General features: G+C 40.1%; 1 protein-coding gene and 1 long non-coding RNA gene across 3 annotated transcripts in view; one reads left to right on the forward strand and one right to left on the reverse strand.

Annotated features, from left to right (window-relative positions):
• The first annotated feature begins 646 nt into the window (after nt 1–646).
• Nucleotides 647–12,637, forward strand: part of LOC111875643 — a 30,028-nt gene continuing 18,037 nt past the window's right edge. Inside the window, exons 1-2 of one of the 2 annotated variants that reach the window (XM_033750158.1) lie at nt 647–1,018; nt 11,422–11,541. In XM_033750158.1, the coding sequence (XP_033606049.1) occupies nt 11,434–11,541 (108 nt within the window). In that variant the 5' untranslated portion in view covers nt 647–1,018; nt 11,422–11,433. Of the gene's footprint in view, nt 1,019–7,008; nt 7,049–11,421; nt 11,542–12,637 lie in introns of those variants that run through there. The other variant, XM_033750157.1, reaches the window with a different exon arrangement.
• The window catches only part of LOC117282048, a 38,260-nt gene continuing 31,896 nt past the window's right edge, over nt 6,274–12,637 (reverse strand). The window contains exon 3 of the long non-coding RNA XR_004512637.1: nt 6,274–7,039. This is a non-coding gene — a long non-coding RNA (uncharacterized LOC117282048). The remainder of the gene's footprint in view (nt 7,040–12,637) is intronic.

Genomic DNA, 12,637 nt, shown 5'->3' on the forward strand with positions numbered 1-12,637 from the left:
TCACTTAACGCTTATGACTAGCATGTAGATGGACAGAATATGTGACTTTATGGAAATTATCCCCCTCACCCCGCTGAATATGTTGAGAACTGTCGAAGTAACATGTCTTCGAACTTGCTGATACGCCAGAAATGAATCTCATTTCTGGCGTCTGTTATAAGAGGATTCTCACTAGGGAGGCCAACAGTCCGTTAGGAAGGCGAGAGCATCTGGTGTTTTATGCTAACTTCTCTTTACTTAGCAGCAAGACATTACCAACCTGAAACGATAAAATGGTTTGTGCTGGGTTCATGATCCAACCGACTAGTTCGTATATGGTACTTGTCTGCGAATGCTATACGATGATAGTTGGTTATACAGTGTGATTCTCTAGCTAGAAAACCATATCTCTAGCTAGGAAACCCCAATAGTTTTCAATAACATTTTAATTTTTGTATGGGTCCTATGAAAACTGACATGAACGAAGCTTACGTCTATCGCAGCAGAACCATCACACCCCTCAACGAAGTGGACTGTACCCGTGACGTCGAGACGCGACCGCCGAACAGACGTCTGACTCAGTGTAGAGTGATTGCGTTTCCAGGAAACATGTACTCAGCTGAACAGCGTGTGTTTATTGTTCGTGAATACTGACAATCGGGATCATTTCAACAATGTCAAAAGGGCATTTCGGAATAAGTTATCGTCAAGGAAGTGTACCGACAAAATCCTCTATTCACAAATTGGTGAAGAAATTAGAGACAATCGGAAGTGTTTTGACTCGATAAGCAGGAGGCCGCAAGATGTGTGATTTCACGGTGTAGGATATGTATCAGTTTTACAGGGAATCCTACAAAAATGGAAAGAAGTTGTTAAGGACTGTTTGGGTTTCCTAGCGAGAGAATAACCCGGTACCATAAGGAAGGAGAGAAAACAAAATGATCGTGGCCTACTATCAGTTAAAACCTATATCGCCTGAAAGGAGCTAAGATAAGCTTTAAAATATCAGGAAAGCAGGTTGTCTGCCAACGGTAATTAGGTAAGTGGATACTTGGGAGTAGACATGGAACACTTTTTCTGCTGACCTGACGTATGTCATCTTACACTAATTACATTACACTGAAATTTCTCTCTTTAATATAAATTTCAAAATGGCATACTATGATCACAAAGTGAGGTGTAAACATTTTGCTTATTATCAATTTGTTAGCACCACCCATTTATCGGCAACATTTCAACATATCTTCCAATACGCCCTGTCTAAAGAGTAAAAGTCAATATCTGTCTATCATATAAGCAATGTCTTTTGTTCTACTCTCCAGATAAGCGAAATTAATGTTACAGTTCATACCCCATTCACCGACCTAAATGGTTTAAAGCAGATCATCAAGTTTATCACACAAGAGACACCTCGGAACATTTCCGTTGTTGATACACTTGCGGGCAGAAGCTACAAAGTCATGAAGATCAGTGTATTCAGAAAACCAACTTAGACTACACCTCATCATCCTCTCAGCACCAAGCAAGCATAATCAAGCGCCTAAGCTTCATTCAATCAGAATTCTATCTACTGCACTTTCCTCAAGTTCAACTCCATATATATACCTCGTATATATTGACCATCATTAGTATGAGTTTGGACTTAATAAGGGGGGCACGCGGTAACGTAGTTGGCTGAGACATTATGACACAAGCTGGAAAGCCGTAGGTTAGAGTCCCGATGAGGTGTTTTTTTTTTCAATTTACCTAATCCTTCCAGCCGCACTATGGCCCTGAGGTTGACTCAGCCTCTAACAGAAATGAGTACCAGGAATCTTCCTGGTGGGTAAAGGGCGACCGGCGCGTAAGGCTGACAAACTCACCGCCATCTGTGATCCGATTGTCTAGAGAAGATGTGGGAGCCTTGACGTCTCACAACCCTATGGGCCTTCACGGGCTGTTACAGGGATAGCTTTACCTTTTTTACCCTTTCGGACTTAACTAGATCAATTACTTCTTAGATCTTTTGCGTTTTTCAGATCCTGGAGAGAAGGCGGACGTACAGTGAGAAAGTACATCGGTTATCTATAGATTCAGAAAACGACTAGGATTCAGTTTTGACGAAGTATTTTACGTTTCTGCGTTTGGCATAACAATGAAACTAATTATGCTAATTAAAATTTGTTTAAATAAATCCTATATTAAAGTTAGTATAGGTAAATCTTTTTCTGATTTATTTCCCATTCAGAAGAGTCTGAAACAAGGATATGCTTTAATTTCATTGGTTTTCAACTTCACTTGCGAATACGTCGTTAGGTAGGTCTAGAAATTTTAATGGGACACATCAGCTTCTGTCCCCCCCCCCTTGGCACTACAGCCCCAGTGGGCCTAGGCCTACCTCCATGAACTTCTCCGTTCACTTCGGTTTTTCTAGATCTTACACATTCGGTAGGACTCCTTGGGCGGGTGATCAGCTCGTCGCAAGGCCTCTACCTGTAGACAAACACAGAAAAACGCACACAAACATCCATGCCCTGAGTGGGATTCGAACCCACGATCCCGGCTTCCGAGCGAGCGAAGACAGTGCATGCCTTAGACCGTTCGGCTACCGTGACCGGCATCAGCTTCTGTTACTGGTGAATAATTAAGTACTATAAAAGGAAATATAGTATGTAATAGACGCCAGTAAGGAAGTTAGTTTAGAAATAAGCGCAGAGAAAACAGAGTACATGGCGATGACAAAACCGGAACATAAAAAGCTAGCTAATAGTTCATTTGAAAATGTGGCACAGTTGAAATCTATGCCAACAGCAGTAACAAAATCAATATTTGATTCACATAAGAAATTAAGAGCTGATTAAATTCGGATAAGGCTTCTTGCCATTCAATTCAGAATATTTTGTCTTCTCGTCTGCTCTCTGAGATCATGAAGATTAAAATATAGCTACACTTCTCTTATGGGTGCGAAACTTGACCCCTCTCACTGGGGGAAGAACATAGACCGAGAGGGTTTGATAACAGAGTTCTGAGGAAAATATTAGGGCTCAAGGAGGATGAAATAAGAAGAGGCTGGAGGAGACTGCATAACAATGATCTTTATGATTCGTACTCTTGATAAAATGTTATTAGACTGGCGAAGTATGTAGCACGTGTGGGACAGGAGTGCAAGCACGGTTTCTATAGGAAAATCTGAATTACAGACCATTAGGCAGACCTAGAAGCAAGTGGGATTGATATTAATACGAGGTACGGATCTTCAAGAGGTAGGATGGAGATCTGTAGTGTGTTCGTCTGTATCAGGATTTTGACCAGCGATTGGCTCTTGAGAACAATGTAATGAACCTTTGGGCTTCGAAAAATGCTGAGAATTCCTTAAGTGTCTGAGCAACTGTTGGCTCCTCCTCCATGGAGTAAGTAAGTAAGTTAGTTACGCAACGGAGCAAGAAACATATGGACAGACCAAGAGAATTTGAAAACGGAACAAGCAGTTGCAAAATGGCCACATTAACAGGAAATCGATACCCAAGAAGATTCATAAACCATGCCCTCAGCAAGAGTCAATACAGAATTCGGAGAATCAGAACCCCCAGGAAGCTACTGTGACGTCATCATACATGCGAGGGACATCAAAAACGTTCATATAATCGGGGAAGCCACTGGAATACCTGCGCACAGCTCACAGTGCTACAAAGCTTATTGTCAAGAATTAAACTCAAAAATTGGATGCAGATATCCATGAAACGCGAGTGCGGAAATTGGTATGTAGGAGAAACACGCAGACTACTGGACACAAAATCACCGAGCACAATACCGGGAGATAAAACCAAGTCAAAAATAACCGAACTCTCAAGGGATGTGACCGGAAAATTCAATGGAACAAGAGAGATGTTGTACACAGAAAAAAATAAGTCTCTCAGAAAAATTGAGAAAGATAAATTTCATCAAAGAGGGGATGGGTGATCAGCCAATCAGGCCCAGATATCAGCACAATATGGCTTCCCTTTCCACGAGACAGACATTTTTTTGATTATATGTTATATGTGTGCTCTGTACGTCAACAAATGTCTCTGTTGTTTTGATATTCGCTTGCATTCCTCTCTGTCATATATGGCAATTTACGATAACAGAATTCTATTTAAATCTTCATTCGTTGCCTAGTGAGTGATACCGGCTCTGTGTAAGAGGCCCAATGCCCTTTTAATGGAAGAAGATCCAACCTATGAAACGTCTGCAATTTAAACTTACTTAAGACAACGGGAAATGTCCAACATTACAACATACACCTGCGTTACAAACGAAATGTGCGAGACGAAATAGCAACTTCCTAGACAAGTCCTGACGATAATAAAAACAACTGGTCTCTTCCCTTCGGGGTTTCACTGTCTTTCTCTCAATGCTACAGAAGAAAACGAATAACCAATCGCCCGGAACAGTCTTAACCTCCGAACTGGAAGGCAATGAGTGGTCGGCTTCACGTTTCGATCGTCTTTGCCCCCTCTGATACTTTGTTAACCCTGCTTCGTTCTTAGAGTAATAACGCTCTGAAGATGAAAAGATCACATCAAGAAAGAAAATAAACACTTCCGAAGATAAAAATATATAGACCACATATTTGAAGTCCTTGAGGTTAAGAATTTGATCTGTTTTGGTCCCTGCTTTCTTTCTGGAACAAAACTTACATGAGACTGAAATTTTGTCACAATAAAATGAGAGTTTTCAGTTGACCTGAATTCCAGTGTATCAGGAAAAGAGGACATCCTGTTGATCTGATTGTTTATTTGATTTTGTCGCTTATGTATTTTTTTAAATAATCATGCATCATTCTCAGAACTGTGGCTTGAGTGAACACTGAACCTACATAAGGCTACATAGACAAGTCCGATAACTTGTTTGTGAAATAACTCTCGTAGTGAGCAAAGTGAAATTAAATACGTAAGTTACATGCAGCGCAATTTCTACACGAGTAATTTGAGTGGTCATGATATTCTGAAGATCCAGTATTCAAGCCAGCTTCCCTGTAAATTAAAGGAAAAGAGAAGACTACGAGATTAATTACGCGTTCTTGAGAAATTATTTGAATCAGCTGTATCCATCCATATCTTCTAACATCCAAAGGCTAAAGAACTTACTGAAAATTATGATCTCAAAAAATGTTTAAGAACGTGTATGTTGTGTTTACCATTTATAAAAGAAGATGTTCAAAATGATTTCCCTCCTTCCCAGAGCGATTGGCGACGCGAGCAATCATAAGCAGACAGTAATTTGCAAGACATTCCTCTCCTGCTGCATTACAATCTGTTGTGCTTCGAGCAGTTTCACGCCTGGCGAGACGCAACCTCACAAGCAGAGGAGTAAGGGGAGAGGAAAATGACCAAAAAAGTTAAATACGCTTTGAAAGTGTCGAGTTTTGACCCTTTAGTAAGCTGTTTCATGTCATTAGCCCACAAATGCGCATTATTTGGAACTTATGCTAGGCTTACTGACTGCAACTCACTTCCTCCTATCTGCAATGTCTAGAATGACACTATTTTGTTATTCACCAAATGTGTAGCTACAGGATACGGAGTGGACGGGTGGGGGTCGATTTCCGGCAAGAGTAAGAGATTTTGCCATACTCCACAGCTTTCAGACCGGCTCTGGGGCCTAGCCAGCCTCCTATCCAATGGGTAACGCGGGATTCTTTCCCCGTGGTAAAGCGGCCGAGGCGTGAAGCTGTCAGTTCACGTCTACGATGCATCTAATGTCGAGATGAAGAATGGTGGAGCTATACCTACACTCGCCCATGTGTCTTCATAGCACAGGATTTCATTAATTAAGTTCATGGACAATTTTACCGATTTTGGCTAAATCGATCATAGAAATGACGGAGTTGTAACACATAAAGTTTGTTATTGACCTTTACTTTTACGCACGAGACGTGAATTTACGTGCTACTTTTTCGTAGTTCGGATGTGTGATGCCATTTACATGTCATGAATATTTTGTTCACTAATAAACATAATTTTTTTCATATAATTGAGAAATATATAATTCAATATTTTTATTTATTTACATGCTAATTTAACAGCCCAGAAGGCAATTACAAAGTGAGCTCGAGTAAACAAAAGAAACGAAAAACACGAGGAAAGCATAAATACAGGAAATTTATATAATTTGAATAATAAAATTATTTTTATTATTATTACTATTATTCTCTTAACATGAAACAAATTTATCATAGAGAAGTGAGAAAACTAAACTATGGACATTTACAATAAATACAATTAGTATTTTGGTAAACAGAGGAAAAATGAACAGTATAAAATATGACAGAAAGAAACAATTTAAATTTTAAATATATCAGTGCCTAATAATATCAATTCAGCCCAATTATTTATTTATTTAAGTGCTTAAAAAGCAACCAAAGACCAGTTGTGAAATAAGCACGAGGAAAGATAGACAAGAGCAAGCATGTATACAGAAAGAGAAACCAGTCTATAGTAAAAAATTCCACACTTTCAATCTAGCCAACCTTATACAGCTAGAAAGAAAATGAGTATATATACATTAATATTACGTAGGAAAAATATTTAATATGAAGAAAGAAGCATTATAAAACATGACTAAGAAAGACGAGTTTGCCTTCAAATACACCAACATCCCTGCAAAAGAAAATTATCACCTTAAGTGCACAAGTAAAAAATGTGTTCTTTTATTTAAAATTCAGTATACAAAACTATGATCGGATCGAGAATTTCTGTATTCAGATTTTTTATAAGCACATTCGAGTGTAATTTAAATGTTTTATTTTGTTTCCATGACCTTGCCCACCTACATGGTAATGCAGTCAGTAACCTGACGTGGAAATTTTCTCACGAACTTCATATGAACCACCGAAACACGGAGGCCGTGTCCATCTTCTCATTATCTGCAGGGTGATGTGGCTGTGTCCTCTCGTACATCACTTCCCCTCTCCGCGCTTCACCCCGTCCTCCGAAGCCATTTGCTGTATAAAACAGCCATGCCTTGGCTTGTGTAACTCACAAGTTCAAGTTCAGTGCACTCGTGAAGGTGGTACCTGCAGACTATTATAAGACCAGAGCTGTAACAGGTAAAGAAAAGCATGTGGTAAGAATACGTACCAACTCTTGAACAGATATGTCTGCTGTATGAACATACCTATTAAAATTATTATGAGCTGATATGAAATTAATTTTAAATTATTTTCTATTACATTCTTAGAAAATTAAATTGTTTCTTTATTAGCGAGGGTTATTTAAAGAAGCTTTTATAGTATCGAGGCTAGATATGGTCGGATGGCATTCACTCACTCACTCACTCACGGAGATGAGCCCTTCTTGAGAAGCCGCCAATTGTGTAGCTACTCAAGAATTTCCCAGCATTCAAAGGTTCGTGACCGTGATCACATGAGCCCTCCAGCGGTCCCTATCCTGAGCCAGATCAATTCAAACAATATCATCACATCCTATCTCTCTAAGATCCATTTTAATATTATCCACCCACCCACATCTTGGCCTCCCCAGTAGTCCTTTTCCATCTGGCTTGTCGGATGGCATTATGGTAATAAATTGGATAGGATTTAGAAAGTAGCAGTCGTGACCTAATCTAGGTGGTATCCCAATATTTTCCTGGAGTGACTGATGAAAACTATGAAAACCCTCAGTCAGAATAGCCGATGTCGCGACCAAAATCCGAAGCAAAGTTTGGAGCGCTACTTTCAACGGAAGTCGTTTCGAATTCAAAATCGTTTTGTCGCCATCGCAGAACGGGTCGGAGTAGCCATAACGCTCTGGACTCGTATCGGGAAGTTCTCGGTTCGAATCTCCGCCGGGATGTCGACCATCCTGACAGGATTTTCATGGCCTTTCTCAGTCCCTCCAGGGAAATGAGCGACAATGCCTCGACTAGGCAATGCCCACTGCCTTCCAAAATTTCAGATTCATCATTCATCCACGATATTAAGTATCCTTATTATAGAAAACATCGTTACGTATCCCACAGATAAGTACGTAATTAATAGTCTTACGTACTTTAATTGTAACGACAATATAAGCCATTAGACATACATTGTTACTGAAATGCAATGATTAGAATTGTAATGCGTTTTATTTTAAAATAATATTATAGGCCTATTTTTTGTTTTCCTTGGCACTACAGCCCCAGTGGGCCTAGGTCTACCTCCATGAACTTCTCCGTTCACTTCGGTTTTTCTAGATCTTACATGTTCGGTAGGATTCCTTGGGCGGGTGATCAGCTCGTCGCAAGGCCTCTACCTGTACACAAACACAGAAAAACGCACACACACAAACTAAACATCCATGCCCTGAGTGGATTCGAACCCACGATCCCGGTTTCTAAGTGAGCGAAGACAGTACATACCTTAGACCGCTCGGCTACCGTGACCGGCATTATAGGCCTATAGTGTCATAAAATTACTGTATACTTTGACTATTATAAATCTTATTATTTTAGGTTTTACAACTTTGAGATATAGTATTCACGTGCAACACTTCGAAGTATGTCTCGGAAGTTCGTGTAAATTTAATTAATTTTAATTTTGTTTAGAAATGAAGGTAAACGTATGTGTCTGAGCTAGCATCTTTATTAATAATTGATTAAATGGCTACGTACGTTAACTAAGACAGAAAGTGAACTACTTTGGAGAACAAAATTCAGTCGAATGCCGCAGGACTGTGTTTAATTATGTACAATTATGTGGTCAGACAACATATGTTGTATGTTCTGCTAAGAATTATTTGTGAAGATAACTAACTCTATAGACTTCGTGAAGTTAGTAGCCTCAATGAGCAGAATCTTTCTAGGGAAGCTGATAGTCGCTCAGCCTGTCAATATACTCTCCCCTTTATGGAACCTAGAAATTCATTACCGTGTTCTCAAGAAAACGTAGATTTATCCCAAACTTGAGCCAGTCCAAAACCTCAAAACTTGTTTTCAATAAATAAATCTTGATGTTATCCTTCCACTGCATCTAGGTCTTGGAAGTGGTCTTTTTCTTCAGGTTTTCCGGTTCAGACTGTATACATATTTCTGGCAGCTTTCATGCGGGTTGCATGTCCCACCAATTAAAACATCCTTAATTTGATCACTCTGATACTAGCCTATTCGTATTTTGTGAAGAATTAAATTTATGAACGTGCTTGTTATGCTACTTTCACCTCCCTCTCAGACTCGTAACATAATATTTAATTAAAGCTGCATGTTAATTAAAATTGACGGGTCAAAATTGTAGCCTACTGCATTTTTAAGAAAAGATTTGACTTTGAGAAACTTGTCTGGAAAGAGATGAATCGTGAAGTAGGCAAGGTCAGATACGGCCGAGCTTATGAGTGGCCGATCGATGTAATGCGTGTACCATCTTGGGCCCCTTGAACACTGAGGTCACATATTCGATCCCACTCGGGACCCTCGGGACCCTGATGTTTGAAAATTGCGTCTCTTTTAGTAGATTTTTATTTTTCCGCATATATATATATATATATATATCTTATAAAAGAGTGTTTTGAATGTTCTATAAAATCCTGTGGAAATTACTTTCATGTTATAAGATGTAATGTCATTCTGCTTAAACCGTATTTAACCCTTTCCATGTTACGTATGAGATACTGCTCATGCGCGAGAGGCCCTTCCTACCTTCTTTGGTTTCCTTGATGCTCCAGAAAATCAATGAAGGGAATTCTTAGTGGCTTCTCGAAGGATTTCTACCGACAGAGCAGCGATTCAAAAAAAAAAAAACCCTGAAATAATGAGCAGGATATGGTCTGAGACATGATTCTGACACATTCTTGGCAGCTTGTTGTGTTATTTATATGCAGGAACTGTGTATCATCAGTTGTAGGTATTGCAGGTTTCTATTGATTACTTAATAAGTCCATGGGAAAGGCATTTTTAGAAGCTGATAATTGCACAGCTACTCAAGAAATTATCCTTTTATGAAGCCGCATATTCATTATTACACCAATGAGAACCAGTAAGTGGATCCTATGCCGGTCACGGTAGCCCGACCGGTCTAAGGCATGCACTGTCTTCGCTCGCTCGGAAGCCGGGATCGTGGGTTCGAATCCCACTCAGGGCGTGGATGTTTGTGTGCGTTTTTCTGTGTTTGTCTACAGGTAGAGGCCTTGCGACGAGCTGATCACTCGCCCAAGGAGTCCTATCGTCTGTGTAAGATCTAGAAGAACCGAAGTGAACGGAGTTCATGGAGGTAGGCCTAGGCCCACTTGGGCTGTAGTGCCAAGGAAAAAAAAAATGGATCCTATTTTGAGCCAAATTAATTTTGTCCATATTATTTCTTATGATCTCTTTTTATATAATTCTCCCATCTGCGCCTAGGTCTCCCAAGCAGTCTCTTCCTTTAGCTATTCCGACCATAATTTTGAATATATTTCCTTGTTTCTCGCGCATGATTCATATAAAATCCCCTGTAATACTTGATTTCGTCACTGTAATACGTGTATTATTGGTCAAGATAAACCATGCAGTTTTCTCCAGCTTGCTGTTGCTTCCATTTTCTGACCCAATTATTCTGCACAATACTAGATTCGGAAATACACTCTCCCTTATTCTCTCAGACCAAGTTTCAGCCATAGTAACAGACACAAACTGCAGTTTCGTATCTTGGAATTTCAATATCCTCATCTCTGGGTAGGAGACGAAAATCGCGGTGTAACTGTTGCATTCCTGCTCCGTTTTGGAGAGATTAAAATTGAGGCCCGGGGTCATCTGTCCCCAAGATGTCATATAGTTTGGTAGATAGATGTAAAAGCTTCGGAGGAACTTGATGACTCCATCCTCTGTGTAGACTAAATAAATACGTGCGGATGGAATTAATATTCCTTAACTGAACAATCTTCCTAAAAGCGTTCTCCAACAATTTCATGAATAAATGGTAAAATGTAAAAACTAAAGCTATCCCTGTAACAGGCCGTGAAGGCCCATAGGGTTATGAGACGTCGAGGCTCCCACATTATCTATGAATAGTAATGGTAATGTAAGGCAAATGTAAATTTGTCCCTGTGCTTAACTAATTAAGCACTAGGCCATGAAGACGTATGGGGGAGTAGATGTATAGATCCATATTTTTTACCTTGACACTAGTTGGAGGTGAGTGGCCAGCTTCACGCCCAGGCCGCTTTACCCCTTGGGAAAGAGCCCTGATATACTTTGGATCGATAGTTGGGTGAACCCCAGAGCCGGTCTGGACGATTTGGAGAAGAGAAAATTCTTGACCCTACCGGGACTCGTACTCCGACCCCTCAGTCGTCAAGCCCTTAGTCAGTCGCTATACCGACAAAGTTATCCCGACTTCTAGCAGGAATCCATAACTATTCAAAACTGGTTAACATTTCCATTGAAATAATTCATATAGACTTTAACGTGTGGACTCTATGAAGCAGAACGGCGCGCTTGTGAAATGAAGCTGTGAGTGTGTGTTTTTGTTTGCAGAATCCAAGGACCATGCACTTTTGGGCGTTTTTATGTTACGCACTCGTGTACTGGAGCGGCCCCGCAAACGGTTTCGGAGGAGCAGATGATCGGTACATTAAGAAGTACGCCATGATGAAGGTGAGCAGATTCCTTCACGTCTGCCATTTCTTGCTTGTAGCTCCATGTTGCTTCATACTCTATAATGTAAGGAACAGGCAGATTGTTAAACAAAATTGCTTCTGGAAACACGGTTAGGGTCTAATGATTGAAATGTAGAAGTATGCTTAAAGAAAATTAACTTTTTTTTAACTACAGGGTTATAACACGACTTTGTTGCTCGGTCATTCTGTGAGAAGTGTAAGAAAAACTTGTTTTTATGAGAGAAAAATTCCGTATCACTCTGATACCAGTATCCCTTGTACTACTGGTTGACATAAATTCTAGGGAGGAGAATAAAACAAATTCCGTGGCTTTAATCCGCAAGCGAACTCTACCAACCGAGCGACCGCTGTTTGTCGGCGAAGTTAATGCTAACTTTAGCCGATAGATGGTGTCGCTTGGTCAGCGCGACGGATCCCTACGGCCGTTAATTTCGGTTTTCTAGACCGGAACAAGGAGGATATTATTATTAAAAAAGGACTTAAGATATTTCCATAGCTTCTTCTTTCATTCATGCGCTTCTGTGTCATTCGGGGTGGTCTTCTAATGATAGAAGGCTTGCAATGGGCCGAAATCATATTCAAATAGCTGTGTGGTGAGTAGGAATGGTTAATTCTTATACCGAGGCCTCAGAAAGAAGTGTCATTGTTCATCCCATCTATGCCTACATCAACCTTCGATGCTTATCCTCTAGAGCACTTTCCTACTGTTCCTCCTGTCGTCTAGCTTTCGCTTTCGCTTTCGGATAATTGACAGAAGCCAGAAGAGTCTGGATAGGAACACAACACTAGGCAGGGAGGGAGAAGCCTCTAGCGCCGCCATCCCTACCATTTATCGGATTTCTTTCCGCGGCCTTAGTATAGTTCTGAGACGTAATAGGCCAAAGTTCTTTATACGTTAAACTGAAATTTGTGGAAATGAGGAATGAATTCAACAGTGTAAGGAATGCTGGCTAGTGAAAAATGCTAGCCCTTTATTTCTGGGCAAGTTTCAACCTTCAGTAAATTCTCTTTCTAAATTCTTTCATTGACTTATATATTAGACAGATTGCGACTCATCAATTGAAGACCATTTT

Source organism: Cryptotermes secundus, unplaced genomic scaffold (assembly GCF_002891405.2).
Source record: "Cryptotermes secundus unplaced genomic scaffold, Csec_1.0 scaffold297, whole genome shotgun sequence".
Taxonomy (NCBI): domain Eukaryota; kingdom Metazoa; phylum Arthropoda; class Insecta; order Blattodea; family Kalotermitidae; genus Cryptotermes; species Cryptotermes secundus.